The following is a 21377-nucleotide window of genomic DNA, read 5'->3' on the forward strand; positions in this document are numbered from 1 at the left end:
CACGTTTAACGGTTTCTTCAATAGTTTGATGGATCATGCAATTTTATTATTATTATAATCAAAAAGAAGCGCTAAGCCACAAGGGCTATACAGCGCTGCAGGGCAGGAAGGAAGCGAGGGCATCAGGTGGCAAAAGGGAGGTGGATGAGTAATAGGATATGGATAACAGCGGAGCAGTGGATGGTGAAAGGGTAAAGGGCAGCAAGAGACTGAGCTAGAAAGGGCTGAGGGGAGTGCGTAAGGTATCATCATCAGAGTTTGTGGAGTAAATCAGTCGTTGTCAAGAAGTCAATGAGAGAGTCAGGATTAAAGGAGGGTCCATCAGCAAGAAGGGAAGGTAAAGAGAGAGTAGTAGAACGAAGACGGCGTTGGAGGTAAATTCTGCGTGCTTGTTGATAGAGAGGGCAGTCTAATAGAATGTGGCTAATTGATACTGGAACTTGACACTGCTCACAGAGAGGTACAGGGTGCCTCTCCATGAGATACCTGTGAGCAAGACGAGTGTGGCCAATGCGAAGACGGGAGAGAGTGGTCTCCCAACCACGGCACAGATGACAAGAAGACGGCCAGTAACCTATGCTCGGTTTAATAGAATGAAGTTTGTTACCAAGCAGAGTTGACCAACGTTGTTGCCAACAGGCGCGAAGGTGGGCAGCTATTGTAGCAAAATAGTCCAGAAATGGAACACCTCTATAGGAAATTGGTAGGTCATGTACTGCTGACCGCGCAGCAGTGTCTGCCTGTTCATTGCCCTGTACGTCGACATGACCAGGGACCCAACAAAAAATAATATCTTTATGCTTCGTAGAGATACGGCGTAGCCAAAGTTGGATACGGAGAACTAGGGGGTGAGATGTATCAAATTTTCGTATAGCCTGTAGAGCACTAAGGGAGTCTGAGACTACAACAAATGATGACACAGGCATAGATGCGATACGAATAAGTGCTGCAAGAATGGCATACAGTTCAGCAGTAAAAATGTTAGCTGAAGATAGTAAATGCCCCCTCACGACGCTGTCCGGAAACACTGCTGCGAATCCGACGCCGTCTGAAGACTTAGAGCCATCTGTGTACACAGCGGTGGCATGAGAATGGGAGTGGAAGTGATCAAGAAAAAGAGAGCGGGAAGCCGCCGTAGGCAGTTGAGCTTTCGAGCAAGGGAGTGAGAAAGAACAGACCCGAACAGCTGGAACTTTCCAGGGGGGTAGGGAAAAGTGAGATGCTACATGAACATATAAAGGTGGTAACTGAAGGGAAGACAAGAGTGAATGTACGCGAAGAGAAAAGGGACGGAGCAAACAGGGGCGGCGAACGAATAAAGAATGTCTACTAATATCGGTGACCATTCTATAAATGGAAGGATTGTGGAGATCGTGAGAGCGTACATAGTAGCGAAGGCAATGGGCATCACGGCGATCAGACAAAGATGGAACATTCGCTTCTGCATAGAGGCTCTCAACAGGGGAAGAGCGAAAAGCACCAAGGCACAAACGTAATCCTTGGTGATGGATAGAGTTAAGGCTAGAGAGTGTAGCAGGAGAGGCCGCGGAATAAATTTGGTCACCATAATAGAGTTTCGATAAAACGAGGGCTGAATGTAGGCGAAGCAGAGTTCGACGATCAGCTCCCCAGGAAAGATGAGCAAGGGCTTTAAGAAGGTTTAGCCGGCTGTGACAAGTTGCCTTCAGAGAGGTAATGTGAGGTTTCCAGGATAACCTACGGTCAAAGAGAAGGCCTAGAAACCTGACTGTATCACGTTCAGGGATACAGGAGCCATAGAGATACAAAGGATGATCGGAGATAACAGAGCGTCTAGTGAAAGTAATTTGGTGAGTTTTGGTACTTGAAAATTAAACCCATGCGTGGTGGCCCAAGTGGAAACACAGTCGACCGCATGCTGGAGAGAAACTGCAATAAGATGACAGTCAGTGCCTGCACAAGCAATAGCGAAGTCATCAACATAGAGTGATGACCAAATATTGGGTGGAAGAAGAGGCCAAATCATTTATAGCAAGGAGAAAAAGTGTTGTGCTTAGAACACATCCCTGAGGGACACCTTCAGCTTGGACGAAGTCCGGGGAAAGAACATTATTGACTCGAACACGGAAATGTCTGTCAGTTAAAAAGTTCTTAAGGAAGGATGGTAGATTGCCTCGGAGGCCTAAGGAATGGGCCTGGGCCAAAATATTATACCTCCAAGTTGTGTCATATGCCTTCTCAAGGTCAAAAAATATGGCAATAACTGAGTGATTATTCGCAAAGGCATTACGAACATACGTATCCAAGCGTAGTAAGGGGTCTATGGTAGAACGACCCTTACGAAAGCCATATTCACTAGTGGAGAGACTGTTGTGTGTCTCTAAATACCACATTAAACGTCGATTTATGAGACGTTCCATCACTTTGCAAACTGCACTAGTACGAGCGATGGGACGATAGTGGGAGGCATCATGTCCTGTAGTACCCGGTTTGCGGAAAGGGAGAACAATGGCAGATTTCCACAGCTGGGGAAGAACTCCTTGTGCCCAAATAAGATTGAAGAGGTGTAAGAGGACTACAAGGGCTGACCGATGTAAATGTTGTAACATACGAATATGAATGTCGTCAGGCCCAGCTGCCGATGATCGGCAAGCTGAGAGCGTTGCCTCTAGTTCTTGAAGTGTAAAAGGCACATTATACTGTTCTTCTCTGAGAGAAGAAAAGTCCAAGGGTACTAACTCTCTGGCAGACTTTGAGGAAAGAAACGAGGGGCATAGATGGAGCCCTCGGGAAATACGGACCAGATGTGTGCCAAGTTCAATGGCAACGTCGAGAGGGTTTGCTACATCAACGCCAGCGACCCGTAGAACAGGAGCCGGGTCAGGAGAGCATTTACCACTCAATTTCCTCACTTTTTTCCAGACTGCACTCATAGAAGAAGCAGAGGTGATGGTGGAAACATAGTCTCGCCAACAAGTGCGTTTAGCTTCACGGATAACATGGCGAGCGATCACACGCTTCTGCTTAAAATCAAGAAGTCTCTCAGCAGTTCTATTGTACCGGTACCTGCCCCATGCAGCGTGTTTCAAACGTACTGCACGAGCACAAGCAGGAGACCACCAAGGCACGCACTTCTGAGAATGCCTGCCTGAGGTTTGGGGTACAGAATGAGAAGCTGCGGTATAAACTGACGTCGAGAAGATGTGTAGGAGCTCATCAATGGAGGATGAAGAAGGAACTTCACTAAAAGCAGTGAGGTGTGAGTAAAGATCCCAATTTGCCCGATCAAATTGCCAGTGAGGGCTATGGAAAGGTAGGGAATAGGAAGGAGAAGAAAGAATGATTGGGAAATGATCGCTGTCATGTAAGTCTGGTAGAACAGACCAGGTGAAGTCTAGTGCAGTGGAGGAAGAGCAGACTGATAGATCGATGCAAGAGAAAGTATGAGTACGAGGATCAAAATGGGTGGGAGTACCCGTATTTAAAACATGAAGGGGGTGAGAGGCGAGAAAAGCCTCCAACTGGATGCCACGTGAGTCACAATGAGACCCCCCAGAGGAAGTGGTGGGCATTAAAATCACCAAGTAACAGAAGTGGTGGTGGTAAGGATGAAACAAGAAAGGCAAAGTCTGGGCTAGAAAATGCTCGAGAAGGAGAGAGATATAAAGAACATATTGTAAACCACTTATTCAAGTGGATACGGGCTGCAGTGTAATGCAGCAAGGTATGGACAAATAGTTGACAGTACAGAATATCATTGCATTGAAGAAGGGCACTTTCATTAAAGGTCCCATCTGAGAAAGGATCCGAAGAATACAATAAATTATAGCCTGAGATAGGTTGGAAAACAGCCGAGTGTAATTTTGGTTCTTGTAAGCAAGCACCAACAGGGGAAAACCTGGAAAGCAACATCTGAAGCTCACCCCAATTACCCCTGAGGCCGCGGATATTCCACTGTAAATAGGCCATGATTGGCAATGAAGAAAATACCAGGAATCTGTAGGTATAGGCACCTACGGACTAGAGGGGTTAGAAGAGTCAATGTGTGGTGGCATTGGAAGACGTTCAAGCAGCGAAGGAACGGAGCGTTGCGAAGAATGGGGTTGTGAAGATGGAGGAGAGGGAAGAGAAGGAACAGGAAGTGAATCAGTGTCCATTGAAGGTTTAGTCTCTGCAATATATTCTGAAATGGCTTCAAGTGCTTCTGAATTCAAAGATGTATGGGAGACCATATTGGAGATAGAAGGAGGAGGGTGAGTAAAGATTGGGACAGTAATGGACTGTACCAAAGTAGAGGGGGAGGGAAGAGTGTAAAGGACTGGAGATGAAGTGTGGGGGGGGGGACAGAAGAGGCAGAAACCTGGGAGGTCGCAGAAGAGGGAGAAACTTGGGAGGGGACGGGGGTGGAAGGCATAGTATGAGGAGGAGGGTGAATCTCCACACTTGTAATAGAACCAGAGAGAGGGGAAGAACTAGGTACAGAGACTGGAAAGGTAAAGTGTGGAGGTGGAAGAAGGGAAGGAAGGGGCAAAGAAGATTTGAGCAATGTGGATTTTTTGGACTTCTGAGAAGTAGAGGGGTGATTGGTATTAGGTGTCGTACGAGGTCTTGTCAATACTGGGGCTTGTGAGGAAGGACGCGAAGATGTGAGAACAGACTGAGTTGTAGTCTGGACGTCAGAGCCAAGGACAGCAAAAGGATTAGATGCCGGAGTGGCTATGGGAGGGGTAACAACAGAGGAGGCTGCAGAAGATGGGACCCCAGAAGTAGGGGGATGTTTGGAAACACGAGAATAAGAAACACGGGGTAGTCTCCGTTGGAGGCGGAGATGAGTAACTGCCATAGCATAAGGGAGACCTTCTACCTCTTTGAGGCAACGGATTTCACGTTCATTTAAGTAGACCTGGCAACGGCGGGAGTACGAAGGGTGAGCTTCATTACAATTAAGGCAAGATGGAGGTTGACTGCAAGATGTATTAGAATGGTCGTCGGCACCACAGACTGGGCATTCGGCCATAGATCTGCAATATTTCGCTGGGTGGCCAAAACGCCAGCAATTTCTACATTGTTGTGGTGTAGGTATCACCTTTCGAACTTGTAACCGATGTCCCGCGACATATACAGAGGACGGGAGTTCTCGGCTGTCAAAAGTTAAACGAGCCACATTGCAAGGGTAACGTCTCCGCCCCGGGCAGGAAGGACATAAGTGTCTACTTTGAGGATTGGGAGATCCTGGAGTTCCAGCTGTTCAAGAATGTCATTGCCACATGACTGGAAATTCTGTTGGACTATGGTATGGGGCAGAATGACAGTACCACTACAAGAATTGAGAGAAAGATGTTTTTCAATAGTGATAGGAGTAGTATCGATATTCGAAAGGAGAGAAAGTTCATGAGCTTGGGTAGCATTCTGGACAGTGACGATGCTCTTGAGAGCATGAAATGAAATATCTCTACCAACATGACGCAGGAGCGCTTTGCCAATACTATGGTCAGAAAGGTAGGCAGAAGAAGAAGTCGGTCTTAAAGTAAAGAATTTAGTCCATTGTGTGGTCCGAAACTGAGTGTGGAGAGGGAGTGCTTGACGTGTCGGTCTTTTCCGAGTAGAATGGGAAGGTAACGAAGGAGCATCATCAGGAGATTGACGTTGGCGTTTAGGAGTAGGACCGGAGTTGGTCCGGCGTGAAATGCGCGGGCAATTCGAAAATTGCCGTACCGTAGAGGGAGAAGCTGGAAGCATAGTCAAAGGAGAGCGGAGTTCAGACAAATCGAAGGAGTCAGTCGAAGCCCCGGTACCTGAAGCGGGTGAGGAAACAGCACCAGCAAGAGGTACAGGGGCATCAGGAGTGTCCGAAGAGTGGTCTAAACACAAGGCAGGGTCAGAATGGGGTGCGGTATCAAGAAGGGGCCCGGGGATAGTGGGTTCATGGATTGGGTTCTCCATGGTTAGGTTACTCCTTTGCTTTTTGTTTTTAAGAAAAAAAAAAGAAAGAAGAAAAGAAAAGAAAAATAAAAAAAAAGAATAAAAAAAGGGGGGAGCGGGGAGGAATAGTTCCCAGGAGGAATGAAAGGGCCGGAAATCTCCCTCCGCACCCAAGAGGACCTCAGCACCGCTAGTAGCGCAGATGCAGCATGGAACCCGTGCCATACCCTACCCTTCATGCCAGTAAACCAGCAATCCGGGATAGCAACCTCACATCTGCCGAGCTACCTCGGTGGACAAAAGAGAGGGCGGCCGGATATCCGCCACAAAGCATACCTCCTTCGGCCACCACCCCCAGAATCCGAAAGGTGGCTTCCAGAGATACACCCATCACCCGAAAGACACCCAAAGCTACTCCGGGATACCGGAGAGGGATCGGGACATCCCCAGGCGATCCAGATTCCACGGCAAACTACGCCACCGCCAAGAACCTCAACGGAATGGGATGGACCCCAGTGTCCTTTCCCCTACCTAGGAACTAGCGCACCTGTGGGAGAAATCCCAAAGGCCAAAAAGAGGAAGGGCAAAAGGGAGGGGTGGGGAGGAGGAGGAGGAATGGAAAAAGGGGAGGATGGGGAGGATGGGATAGGGGAGGGGAGAATGGGGGGGTAATTAGGTTCGGTCTGAGGAAGAAGACCGACAGGTCTAATTCCTCAGACCAAGAGCCTCTTCACCACGCCAAGGAGCCCCCCTTGAAGAGGATGGATCATGCAAGCCACAGTTGTGTATATATTTACGATTGTATCACCAGAATTGTGGTTGTAATTAATATATCACCAGAACTGTAGGTGTATTTGCTAGTACATAATCATCTGCATCCACAGGTGGTGCCTGACGAGCCACAGCCGGTGCTGGAGACAGGTGGTCCTGCCACGCCCCTACCTACCACACTGGAACACGACGCAAACATGACTCTGCCTATCCTGATACTACCTTCACGGTCACCATCCAAGGATGCTGAGGTACACTTGTGCTATTAGTAATACATATTCATATATATATATATATATATATATATATATATATATATATATATATATATATATATATATATATATATATATATATATATATATTCTTTTCTGCCATGTTCAGCTTCTTGGAACTATAACTTTAGCATCCGGTAAGTTTATTCTATTTCCTTTGTTGTGACCCGGTCAATGCCTTTCTGTTTGTTTTTGTCTTCTTGTCTTCTTCTCTGTGGCACCCTAAGTGCCACTCTGTTGTTGTTGTGTTCTCTGACCTAGCCAGTGTCACTCTCTGCAGCTGCTGGCGTGGGCATGCCTGGTGTCCATCGGGGTTGTGTCAGTGTTCCCCCGTGTGGGTGCTTGCACCAAGATAATGGTCATGGTTAGTGTGACAGGAGCTCACATCTGCGCCATCCTGCTCCATCATCACCACCACAACATTCTCTTGGAGTTCTTCTCCCATCACTACCACAGGTAAACTACCACAGGTAAACTTCTACAGGTAGACTACCACAGGTAAACTTATACAGGTAGACTACCACAGGTAAACTACAACAGGTAAATCACCAAGTGTGTGAAAAACATTTAATCATGCCTCATGCTCAAAGCATTTGCTTCCATGTTTTTAAATATTTAAGATATCGGTTTTAGCGTGAAACAACGACGAAGATGTTATTTAAACCATACCACGGGTGGGGATAGAACCCGCGATCAGACCGTCGGCTAACGCGACGGTTTGGAGTTTTGAGACTCTCTGATCGCGGGTTCTATCCCCGCCCGTGGTATGGTTTGTTTGCAATCGTGTCATTACGATTTCGTGAGTCAGATGTTATTTGTTCACATGGCCGCTGGTACATCCTTCCCGTGTAGCCTAGTGGGATTTATAAACAAGCATCGATCATATTGTCCTATATGTTCTTCAGTTTACATAACACAATTCCATGTAACACACAATTGATAGGAATGTTATCACTGTGTTTGGTCAGGTCATATTAGTGAGGTTAGGTTATGCTACATTAGGATAAACTTAATTCACATAAACTTGCTATAACCGAATATAATTAAATAACTAAACTATAAATCACATGACTTTTATCTTAGAGTTATGGGAATCAGATAAACATATATAACACTCGTCAATAATAAGTTAGTGATGCAGAACTCGTCCAGGAGACTGGCTGCAGTGTAACCTTGATAGTCGCTTCCAATTACTCTTACGACTAGCGTGTGTTAGGTCTATAACACGACTGTGAAGACAATATACAAACAAGCTTTAATTGGGATTACGTTTCGCTTAGGGTAAATCTTTATCAAGTCATGAATGTGATGTTGAGTGTGTCATGCTATATCGATGTATTAAAAAAAAGAAGAAAAGTTGTCAATAATAGAATATTTGATGCTGACACACATTTTGCTCTACACAGAAAGTAATGTTGTCCCTGGAATAGTATGTTCAGTATAAAGTGTGTTTATATGTTCATCTGTGAGAGTTACACCTCTACATCCTGGTCTATGACAGTGATAATTCAACTGACTATTTTCTTTCCAGTCTGCCTGGAGTGTCTTGGTGGATGGTGGTGGGTGTGCAGGTGGTGGCTCTGGTGGGGGTGTTGGGCATTCTGGGTAAGCAGAGCGAGGCACGTGCACGTACCCACTACACCTGGGCCTCGAGGGTTGCTGTTGAGCAGAAGGAGGTGGAGACCACACGGGGCATCAACAAGATCCTGCTGGAGAACATCCTGCCATCTTATGTAGCTCACCGCTTCCTGGTCTCCAACACCCCGCAGGTCAGTGGTCGTTCAGTTTTGTGCAAGAACTAGGGAAATGAGAGGTAATTTGGGCTGGTTAAAGAAAGGGAAGGGTAGCTATGATGCCGTGTAAAGAAAGAGCTCGTCTCGGCTATAAATCACCCACCTAACGTGCGATCAAAGGATCTTTACCCAAGCATATTCATGACCATGCAGTCAAGGTTGTATTAGGGAAGATTTTGAAAGTTTAACGTCGTCTCCTTCAGTTTTCACTTATACCATCTCTCCTCTTGGTTCATCCTCTCCCTCATTCTTCCTCAACATCCCACCTCACTCTCTTCCACCTACAGGAGCTGTACCACGAGCGATACACCAGTGTGGGCGTCATGTTCGCCTCTATCCCCAACTACAAGGAGTTCTACGATGAGACGGACGTCAACAAACAGGGCCTAGAGTGTCTCCGACTGCTGAATGAAATTATCTGCGACTACGATAAGGCAGGTCACAATGTTCCTTTCTGGGATTAGTTTCCTCTTCTTCTTCTCTTAGAATTCATTGAGATTATTCAGCTCAGATGCGTCATTTTTGGGGATGGACGAGGGAGTGTGAGACAAGTCAGTCAGGCTATTTATGGTCCTCCTGGGTCGTTGTAAGGGCTACTCACATAATATTTAAACCTCTTAGATTAATTTGAAGTTACTGATTCTTGTTTTGAGACCACATGAGTCATTTGGTAAATTTGGGGTTTCTTGAAAGTACTTGATATAAAAAAAAGCATAATAATGGCAGTATGTTGTTTTGATTGGTACATATCTAGTTTGAATGAAGATTTAGCTTGATGTACGGGTTATGAAGTTATCAACACATACCTGGTTGTTTCAGCTGCTGCACAAGATGAAGTACAGCTTGGTGGAGAAGATTAAAACAATTGGTAGCACCTACATGGTCGCATCAGGCTTACACCCAGGCAAGGAACAGGTATGTAGAAAACTGATTCAGAGAACCCACAGATGGAGGAATTAGACGGTTGTGCAACACTTTGGGGTATCTTTATTGTGGAAACGTTATGGCAACCAGTGGCTTCCTCAGTCCAGTACAGAGAAGGATGACTGAAAATCAGGAGTAAGAGGTAATCAGTCTCTCTGTACAGGACTGAGGAAGCCACTGGTTGGCGAAACGTTTCCACAATAAAGATACCAAGGTGCTGCACAAGTGTCCAAGTCATCAAGGAACAGGTAAAACAACCTTGAGTCCAGTCCTTACCCTTGGTATCTACCTCATCTATCCTCCCCAGATACCTTGGCGTTTATCCCTTCTACCATACTGACCATTCTATCGCAAATGTATCATGTCCCCACTAAACAAACACCACTGTACCCACATCTACCTTTGCCTAACACACTTGTACATATTTCTAAGAGACACAAGGGTGAAATGCCAACAGGAAGGAAGACATTCAGAACACACTGACTACGTTTCACTGCGTAGAGCTTTATCAAGTCTTAGACTTGATAAAGCTCTACACAGAGCCAGGAAACTAAAACCATCACACTACACCACTACCACCACACTACAAGTTAAAACACTACACCATCACCACACCGCTACCACCAGCACCACTACCAATTTATACCATTGCCGCATTACACTTCACTATACCACCACCACACTATAACACCACCACACTACACCACAACACTACAACACCACCACACTACAATACCAACACACTACAACACCAACACACTACAACACCACCACCACACTACAACACCAACACACTACAACACCAACACACTACAACACCACCACACTACAACACCACAACACCATCACACTACAACACCACCACACTACAACACCATCACACTACAACACCAACACACTACAACACCACCACCACACTACAACACCACCACCACACTACAACACGACCACCACCACACTGCAACACCACCACACTACAACACCAACACACTACAACACCACCACACTACAACACCACCACACTACAACACCACACTATCACACTACAACACCACCACACTACAACACCAACACCACCACACTACAACACCACCACACTACAACACCAACACCACCACACTACAACACCATCACACTACAACACCAACACACTACAACACCAACACCATCACACTACAACGCCACCACATTACAACACCACCACACTACAACACCATCACACTACAACACCACCACACTACAACACCAACACACTACAACACCAACACACCAAACCACTACACTACAACACCAACACACAACACCACCACACTACAACACCAACACACAACACCACCACACTACAACACCACCACACTACAACACCACCACACTACAACACCAACACCACCACACTACAACGCCACCACACTACAACACTACCACACTACAACACCATCACACTACAACACCAACACACTACAACACCATCACACTACAACACCACCACACTACAACACCACCACACTACAACACCAACACACTACAACACCAACACACAACACCACCACACTACAACACCAACACACTACAACACCAACACACCAAACCACTACACTACAGCACCAACACACAACACCACCACACTACAACACCAACACACTACAACACACCAAACCACTACACCACCAACACACTACAACACCAACACACAACACCACCACACTACAACACCAACACACTACAACACCAACACACCAAACCACTACACTACAACACCAACACACTGCAACACCAACACACAACACCACCACACTACAACACACCAAACCACTACACCACCAACACACAACACCACCATACTACAACACCAACACACTACAACACCAACACGCCAAACCACTACACTACAACACCAACACACTGCAACACCAACACACAACACCAACACACTACAACACACCAAACCACTACACCACCAACACACTACAACACCAACACACAACACCACCACACTACAACACCAACACACTACAACACCAGCACACCAAACCACTACACTACAACACCAACACACTGCAACACCAACACACAACACCACCACACTACAACACCAACACACTACAACACACCAAACCACTACACCACCAACACACTACAACACCAACACACAACACCACCACACTACAACACCAACACACTACAACACCAACACACCAAACCACTACACTACAACACTAACACACTGCAACACCAACACACAACACCACCACACTACAACACCAACACAGTACAACACACCAAACCACTACACCACCAACACACTACAACACCAACACACCAAACCACTACACTACAACACCAACACACCAAACCACTACACTACAACACCAACACACTGCAACACCAACACACTACAACACACCAAACCACTACACCACCAACACACTACAACACCAACACACTACAACACCAACACACAACACCACCACACTACACCAACACACTACAACACTACTACACCACTACCTGCCTACTTCAATATTAGTGATATAATGAGAACAAACATTTCACTTATTACTGACACAATATTAAAGTTACAATAAAGTCAACGATACACTGTAATTATACATATATGGATCTTTTCACCCCTTTGCCTCCAGGACTTTGAAAATGTAAGTAAATTTTTGTAAATACATTTCTCAACTATAAAACTGCAATTAAGGCTGAGATATATGCGCTAAATATTTTATTTACATTTAGTACTTATTATTGTGTATTTTTAATTTCACGTTGGTTGGTTTGTCGCGTGGTGGCGTGTTTGACCTGGGACCTGGATATGTACTTGACCTGCCTTGTGTGTGGTGGACTGAGAGTAGGCTCGGGACAGGACGGAACACTGCCTGGTGTTGCTGGTCGAATTCGCTCTCTCTATGGCTGCTGTCCTAGACGCTATCAACAAGGAAAGCTTTCAAAGCTTTAAGCTCAGAGTTGGTAAGCTTAATCTCTTTTTTTAATATATATATATATATATATATATATATATATATATATATATATATATATATATATATATATATATATATATATATATATGGAGAGTTTATCTGGAGAGAGTTCCGGGGGTCAACGCCCCCGCGGCCCGGTCTGTGACCAGGCCTCCTTAGGTCAGTGTCCCAGGATGCGACCCACACCAGTCGACTAACATCCAGGTACCCATTTTACTGATGGGGAACATAGACAACAGGTGGAAAGAAACACGTCCAATGTTTCTACTCTGGCTGGGAATCGAACCCAGGCCCTCACCGTGTGAAGCGAGAGCGTTAACCACCAGGCCACCAGATCACAACAATAAACAGGTGATATTATAATATGTAACATTACTGTGAAAGTTGCAATTCTCGTCGTCTCCCGGTGGTTCAACACCCAAGTACTGGTACACTGACACTCTCCCGGTATCCTGCAGGTTTGGCACATGGTCCGGTCATCGCTGGGGTGGTGGGGGCACAGAAACCCCAGTACGACATCTGGGGAAACACAGTCAACGTTGCTTCAAGAATGGACTCCACGGGTCTTATGGGCAGAATACAGGTGCGTTCCGGTAGTGCTAGGCAATTACAGGTGCATCCCGGTAGTGCTGGGCAGATTACAGGTGCATCCCGGTACTGCCGGGCAGGTTACAGGTGCATCCCGGTACTGCTGGGCAGATTACAGGTGCATCCCGGTACTGCTGGGCAGGTTACAGGTGCATCCCGGTACTGCTGGGCAGATTACAGGTGCATCCCGGTACTGCTGGGCAGGTTACAGGTGCATCCCGGTACTGCTGGGCAGATTACAGGTGCATCCCGGTACTGCCGGGCAGGTTACAGGTGCATCCCGGTACTGCTGGGCAGGTTACAGGTGCATCCCGGTACTGCCGGGCAGGTTACAGGTGCATCCCGGTACTGCTGGGCAGATTACAGGTGCATCCCGGTACTGCTGGGCAGATTACAGGTGCATCCCGGTACTGCTGGGCAGATTACACGTGTATCCCGGTACTGCCGGGCAGGTTACAGATGCATCCCGGTACTGCCGGGCAGGTTACAGGTGCGATTCTAACCTGCTGAGAGGCCAAGACAGCAATTAAATTCTTACATCAGTAAAAATGGTGGTGATTTAACCTGCCAAAGATACTTGTAACCCAGCCGGAGCCGGGCGGTAGTGACATCCCAGAGTTTGCTTATTTTGTTGGACGCACCATAGACATGTGGCACAGTCACTAGTAGCAACTAGTCACTAGTCATTAGCAGTCTGGAGTACCTGGAGTTTACCTGGAGAGAGTTCCGGGGGTCAACGCCCCCGCGGCCCGGTCTGTGACCAGGCCTCCTGGTGGATCAGAGCCTGATCAACCAGGCTGCTACTGCTGGCTGCACGCAATTAGAAATCAGGAGTCACTTGCAGTCAAGAGTCATTAGTAGTCAGGAGACATTTGTAATCGTTAGCAGTCAGGAGTCATTTGGCAATCAGGAGTCCTTAGCAGTCAGGAGTCATTAGTAGTCATAAGCAATCAGAAGTCATCGGCAAGCAATAGTTAACATAACGTCTCTTGATTTTATCACAGAGTGCCTGAGGAATAAGGGGTTAATTAGTTTTGATCCAAGAAAGGGGAGGGTAGCCCAAATTCCTTGGATCAAGAGCTATCCATCAATATCATAGCACTCTTGAAGAGGAATCGGGAAAATTCCAAAGGTTTAAAACATTTGTCAGAAGCTCAGCAGTATGAACTAGGCTTCAGGAAAGGTGTTCAGAAATAAGAAGTAGGCTTCAGGAAGGTGTTCAGAAATATGAACTAGGCTTCAAGAAGGTGTTCAGAAATATGAACCAGGTTTCAGGAAGGTGTTCAGAAATATGAACTAGGCTTCAAGAAGGTGTTCAGAAATATGAACCAGGTTTCAGGAAGGTGTTCAGAAATATGAACTAGGCTTCAAGAAGGTGTTCAGAAATATGAACCAGGTTTCAGGAAGGTGTTCAGAAATATGAACTAGACTCCAGGAAGGTGTTCAGGTCTTTGTAGCTATGCACTCGGTTTCAGGACGCTACATAGGTCGTTGCTATGCTATGCGCAACTTTTTTTTATCATAGTCTGCCTTATATGCAATATATATTAGTGGTTTCTTTTCTGCCTAACAATACTTTATTACATGTTAACTACATTATTTGTACCACATAAAGAAATAATTTGTATTTGTTGCAGGTAACCGAAGAGACGGCGGCCATCTTGCAGGGAGCAGGGTGGGCATGCGAATGTCGAGGCCCTACGTTAATTAAGGGCAAGGGGACCCTCACCACCTACTTCGTCTCTACCCCTTATGATCCCCCAGTCTCAGAACTCCGCCCTACTGCTTCCTCCCATGCCCTTGGCTCCGAAGGAGCAGCGCTCCCCGCCCGCGTCCCCTTTGGTCTCCGCCGGGAGAACAGTGCTAATCTCAAGGTTCCTTCAGATCAACCTAAAATCCCCATTATTCTTCCAGCTGGTGCTCGCCTCTCGCAGGATCTCACAAATGCTTCCACAGTGACTTCAAACGCGTGTTCTCAGGCTTCCAGTGACGGGTTAGCTGCCAAGAATAACAATTCCATCAAGAAGGTTCTGGTTACCGTCAAAGATGGGGTGTCATCGAGCAGAGTCATCACTGAGATAGGGAATGGCGATTACCTAGCCAGAACAAGTACAAATAATGCGGCAGCTCAGGCCAGATCACAACCGCAATTCCACTCGAAGAATGAAACACAGGTTCGCTCAGTATGTAGTCAACCAACAGGATGTGAGACTGACCACTCACACACCAGCAACCTTCCAAGCCCACGGCAACATATGAATCACAGCAGCCCAGATTATGATGAGAGACAAGGGGTCACATCTAATCCAGAAACCCGTAATTCTCTACCCAAGGAGAGCTCCTTGTCCCAGAGCCAGAGGATGGCGTCAACAAGTGGAGTAATCAAACCCACACTGGATTACACCACCACTAAGGCTCAACATCAGAACAAACTTACCCTTCGGGCGATTAGCTTTGAAAGTTCTCAGTTTATTGCTGCCCAGGCTGCGAGAAGAGGAGAAACAGTATGTTTAGGAACACAGGGAAACGTAACTTATGAAAATTCAACCACCCAGCGTCAAAGTGAGAGCAGTGTTCCTGAAAGTAATTCTCACCAGGAACAAAAAAGTGAGGACAAAAATCCTTCTAAACTAAAATGTGAATATTTTACTCGTAAATCTGAAGATAAACACGAAAAATGTGGTAAGAAAGAAGAAAACACAGTAGGAGATTCATATATAATCGTGGATACAAGAGATTTCAGCGAATCACCTCTTGGTTTAGAAAAAGTAAGAAATATTAAAGAAAATGAGTCTTCGAAACACACCAAAGAAAACGTTAATGAAAATGTTACGAATGAGGGCCTATTGCAAAAGTGTAAGATTTATGAAAATCCGATAGACGGTTTGAAAAAACACAAATTAGTAAGCAGGGTGGCGAAAGAGGATGCAGCAACGTCCCAGAATGGACACTTTGAGAAGAAAACTCAGGAAGCACGTGACGATAGAGGAAACTACGCTATTCGTCCGCACAACCTCTCACTGAGAGAGAAAACATCCATACTCCCTAAAATTAGACGAGGCAAGTCAGCAGATATCAGCACATCGGAAAAAATCTGCAAGACTGAAAATCCGCTGAGCAAGTCGATGGTGAATTATGTGACTGACAGAGAGAGTGAGAGTTCGATGACTGAGGGATCAGAGAGAGAGACAAGTAACAGTGACTCCAGAGGCAAAATTTGCTCGGTGACAAAACCTGTCACTTTCACCAGGAGTGGTCTGGCAAGGAAGAAGAGCCAAGTGTTTGTGTAATTTGAAAAACAAGGAACAATAAACACTAACTGAATTGCGTATGTTAAAAAAAACGGTTTGTTAGGTTTGACGTGTAAAATCCATTGAGTACACCAGGGTCATTAAGGCTGGTTTTTACTTATACCTCCAATCGAATATATTTTAATCCCTAAAATATGATATCGAGTAAATTCTCAATATATAAACACAAATGTATACATATCTCCTTGTATATGCAATGATAAATATACACTAGTTAGTGTATATATGCTGATACTCATTTCCGATGTATGTACACTGAAAGATATTCAGCTTTTGTTGTATATAAACTAAGTGAAATACACTACAAATGCATATAAACATATGGCACACACACACACACACACACACACACACACACACACACACACACACACACACACTCTCTTATAATATTTCTTACTGTTTAAAATTTATTACAAATATTTATGTATAAATAATTTTGACAATGAAAAAAAAATATAAAAATACATTAATCTAATTTTTAAAAATTACACTGAATATTTGTGGAAAAAATATTTATACAGGATTTTTTTTTTGTATATAATATGCTAGTGAATACTTTCTAAAAGGTGGTCGAAGTTATGCCAGGTGTTAAGGAAAAAACAGGTGTAAGTTGTAAACACAGATGTTAGCACACATGTGTCAGGTATAAAATCACAGGTGTTAGTAAGCACATAGGTGTCAGGTATAAAAACAGGTGTTAGTGAACACGTGTCGGTTGTAAACACGGATGTCAGTGAACACAGGTGCGAGGTGTAAGCACAGTTGTTAATGAACACACTGGTGTCAGAAAACACACCTGTCATTAAAAAAACGGAAGGATTACACTTCGAATTGTGGAAATATATGGAGAGATAGAATAATCAAAACTCGGATAAAAAAAGAATTTAGTAAGGCTGAAACCAAACTGAAATATACAAATGTGAAGCACTAAACCCGTGTGGGTCATTCAGCACAAGACAGAGGCACATCTGAGTGAACGAATGAACGTTCTGATCAACCTGAAGTCCTTAAGAAACACATTTCGAGCATAAGCTAATAAAACTACTGAACAAGGATTCTGAACACACTAAACTGTTCACCAATAATGATATAACTTTGTCATTAATATACTAAAAATGAGTGTTGAACAAAGTTCAAAAGGGAAACGTGAACGAGTTGTGAACATACGAATCACCAGAACGATATATATTTATTAATTCTGGTGTTTTGTTAGCCAGGAAATATGACAAGTTTTCCTGACACTGGTCTTGATGGTAGTTTTCAACGTCAGGAAACAGGACAAGTGTCTCCTGACACTGGTCTTGGTGGTAGTACTCAATGTCAGGAAACAGGACAAGTGTCTCCTGACAATGGTCTTGATGGTAGTTCTCAACGTCAGGAAACAGGACAAGTGTTATCTGACACTGGTCTTGGTGGTAGTTCTCAACGTCAGGAAACAGGACAAGTGTCTCCTGACACTGGTCTTGGTGGTAGTTCTCAACGTCAGGAAACAGGACAAGTGTCTCCTGACACTGGTCTTGGTGGTAGTGTTGTGTCAATCATCACAGTGTTCTCACACAACTAAAACAATGACTCAGAATCATAACATTTAGGTTCACGTTCCTTCGTGATATTACATAATATAAATACGACACTGCCCAGTAATTATCGCTAGTTATCATATACGTATTAGTGATTAAAAATAACTGAAAGAAAATGGGAAGCTTAACATTCTAACATATGAAAGAAAATAGCAAGAATAAATTTCTTTAAAATATTAACTAATTTGTGTCATATATGAGTAATGGAGTTTGAAGTCTATCCACTGCACGAGGGTCCTTCAAACTTCATGTTACCCATACGCCAACCAAAAATAGTATAATATCTAAAATATTAGTGTAAATTACTAGTGTATGACATGAGTCAAAGAAAATGGAGGTAAATCTAAATGCCACATTAAATGCGAAAACGTCGTCAAATGAACGCTAAATATTAAATTAAAATTTTAGAGAAAATGGGAAATATAACAAAAATATTTGGGATACATAAATTTTGCATATCGATACATATCACACCAAAGATGGAGATATATTGATTTAAACTTATATTTTTCAGGCTCCCACGTTTTCTATGAAGATTTTATTCTGATATATATTAGGGTTTTGAGGAACAAATATATATATATATATATATATATATATATATATATATATATATATATATATATATATATATATATATATATATATATATATATATATATATACATATATATATAATTTTGGGAACATTTCTGTCTTCCTTGTAAGTGTCTCTTAAGTGTACTCACCTATTTGTGCTTGTGGGGGGTTGATTCTCAGCTCTAGGGCCCTACCTCTCGACTTTAGCTTGAAAGGTGTATTTGATTCGTAAGCTCTGAGGGATTTATGTCGTACCCAGTCTTGAATCAATGTATGAATATGCCTCAACTACCTCTCTGGTTGGTTCCACTTTCTTCAAATATTGTTTTCTGCTCATTTGGGCACGTTGCTTGGCACCTAATGTCCCTATATACCCAAGCAGTAGTAGGCTATCCTAGGTAATTTACATATATGTTACTAGGTATGATAACTATTGATGTGTACCTGTAACCAAATAAACTTCAAATAAGTTTGTTTAGGTACAGGTACACATAAATGCAGTTACACAAATTATCATATATAGTAACATGTAAATTAACTAGGATAACCCCAAAAAAGTCAGACAAAATGACTTATTTCCAATGGTGTAGCTGACTGTTGTGGGTGGCATCCTGGGGAAGGACCTGAGTACCTCAGTGGCAACAAGTCACACTGCCTGGCTATCATGGGTAATCCTGGATTATTAATCCTCATGGGTTATTTTAACTTTTCATAAAATTCGTAATTCTTTAAACTATATTTCTTTGTAAATTTAATTATATACAAACAGATTTTACGACAGATTTAGTTTGTTACAGAGGTGTGTGTGTCTTTAAAACTCTTTTACTATATAAACTACTGAGGATAATAATGAATTTCATCTATTTTTATCTATTGTATATCTATTTTTTGAATAAATTTCCATTTTCTACAATTTCCCGCCATTATAGGTTATCTTGGCATCTTTGAGGACTAACTTGTGTATATTGTGTAAATTATTGATGGTGTATGTTGACAACGGACTGTTTCTGTAAGTGTATTTTCTGGATGTATATTTACTCAAATGTGGAAACTGGAAGCATACAAAAAAATGAAGTTTATTTATTTTTCTGCCTTACAGAGAATATAAGTTGTTTACTGTTTATGTAAACCTATAAATATAATAAACCTTTTTATTTGAGATTTTTTTTTACCCGACCGTAAATAGTTATATCCATTATAGCTTGTGGCTAGGCCTGGGGACAGTTGGTCCCAAAGATGAGGAGGTACTTGTGCCTCCTCCCATGGGAGACTTAGGTCTCAGACACTCACTAAAGAGGGAGCCAAGGTCGGGCCACCACTTGGAAAAGGCCCGGGCCGGGAGAATACCGGCTAATCTTTAATAATAATAATAATAAATCCATTATTAACTTTTAAAGGCGTGGAAAAGTAAGCCAACGGAAGGCCTCGGTCAGATGTCCAAAAGCTACAATGGCAGGTCATCAACTAAGACTCGCGTCAAGAAACACTTGTCCTTACCTAACTTACCCTTAATTGTTTTCCCTTGGGACTGCTATATGGAGGCTCGATTCTCCGGCGAGTATTTACAATCATGTCTGATCAATCAGACTGTTGGTACTCGGTTTCATGGTCATATACAATGTTATGTCAATTTGTGTTTGAAAAATGTGGAAATTTCTTTACCTTTGAAGAAGCCTTGATGCTGAAGGGCTCTTGATCCAGGGTGTCGAAGCTTTCTTCCAAATTCTCGGATCAGACTTTATTACGTCCCATTTATTCGGCGTTGTATAACCCAAATAAATTTAGCATTTCCATATATCGTAATAGAATTTTTTTTATTAATGATAATAAGATATAATACTGTTATTTCTGCTACTACTACTACTAAAATAATAACAATAATCAAACTACTACTACTAGTAATAATAATAGAAGAAATAGATACAACTTCGTGGCAGAAGATGCAACACAAACTCGGGTTATTTGACCGTCTCCTCACAGCTCAATGGAAGAGCATTTATCTCACAATGGAAGGCCCGGGTTCAATCCTGGGAAGCGAGGAAGGGGGTTGTCTTTCGGGCAGGTTTCCTAACACCTGCTGCCCTTTTTCACTTACCAGTAAATAGGTACCGGAGAGTTGGTGGTCTGTTGTGGGTGGCATCCTGGGGAAGGACTTTAAAATTACAATGGAAATAAGTATCACATATTTCTATGTATTCTTGAAGGGCTACCTTCATTAGGTATCCCTAAAGGGTTACGTTCATTTTGTCGCCTGTATTAGGTATCCATGAAGAGTTACCTCAATGTTGCTGCCTGAGTTAGGTATCCCCGAAGGAATACCTTAAAGTGTTTGCCTGATTTTCTTCTTCCTCCAAGGTTTTCCTTTATAACTTGAGAACGACTCACCCGAACGCCATCAAACTTTCAACACTTGTGCACTTTAACTAGGAGAAAGTTCGCGTATTAATGGCACATGCAATTGCCATCTGGTTAATTTTATATTGATCATTCCACTTCTGCAATAGCTTGAGAATGCTTCTTCAGATCGATTTCAAACTTTCATCACTGTTTTATCCTGCTTAGATGAAGGTTGCAATGTTACACGAGTGGGTAGGTGCGAATTTGCCTATTTTTTCAAATTGAGGTAGAGGGGGCTGGAATTATGGGATACTGGCATACCTTCCTC

At 43.6% G+C, this 21377-nt stretch overlaps 2 protein-coding genes across 4 annotated transcripts in view; one reads left to right on the top strand and one right to left on the bottom strand.

The window, feature by feature from the left end:
- Positions 1 to 19871, top strand: part of LOC128698484 (adenylate cyclase type 2) — a 346235-nt gene extending 326364 nt beyond the window's left edge. For both annotated transcript variants that reach the window (XM_070103973.1, XM_070103974.1), the window contains 8 exons: positions 6786 to 6923; positions 7228 to 7403; positions 8479 to 8716; positions 9028 to 9174; positions 9560 to 9655; positions 12523 to 12637; positions 13110 to 13234; positions 14877 to 19871. In XM_070103973.1, coding sequence (XP_069960074.1) covers positions 6786 to 6923; positions 7228 to 7403; positions 8479 to 8716; positions 9028 to 9174; positions 9560 to 9655; positions 12523 to 12637; positions 13110 to 13234; positions 14877 to 16529 — 2688 coding nt within the window. In that variant the 3' untranslated portion in view covers positions 16530 to 19871. The remainder of the gene's footprint in view (positions 1 to 6785; positions 6924 to 7227; positions 7404 to 8478; positions 8717 to 9027; positions 9175 to 9559; positions 9656 to 12522; positions 12638 to 13109; positions 13235 to 14876) is intronic.
- The window catches only part of LOC128698486 (uncharacterized), a 145625-nt gene that overhangs the window by 27042 nt on the left and 97206 nt on the right, over positions 1 to 21377 (bottom strand). The window lies entirely within an intron of this gene.

The sequence above is a fragment of the Cherax quadricarinatus genome, chromosome 88, assembly GCF_038502225.1.
Source record: "Cherax quadricarinatus isolate ZL_2023a chromosome 88, ASM3850222v1, whole genome shotgun sequence".
Classification (NCBI taxonomy): Eukaryota; Metazoa; Arthropoda; class Malacostraca; order Decapoda; family Parastacidae; genus Cherax; species Cherax quadricarinatus.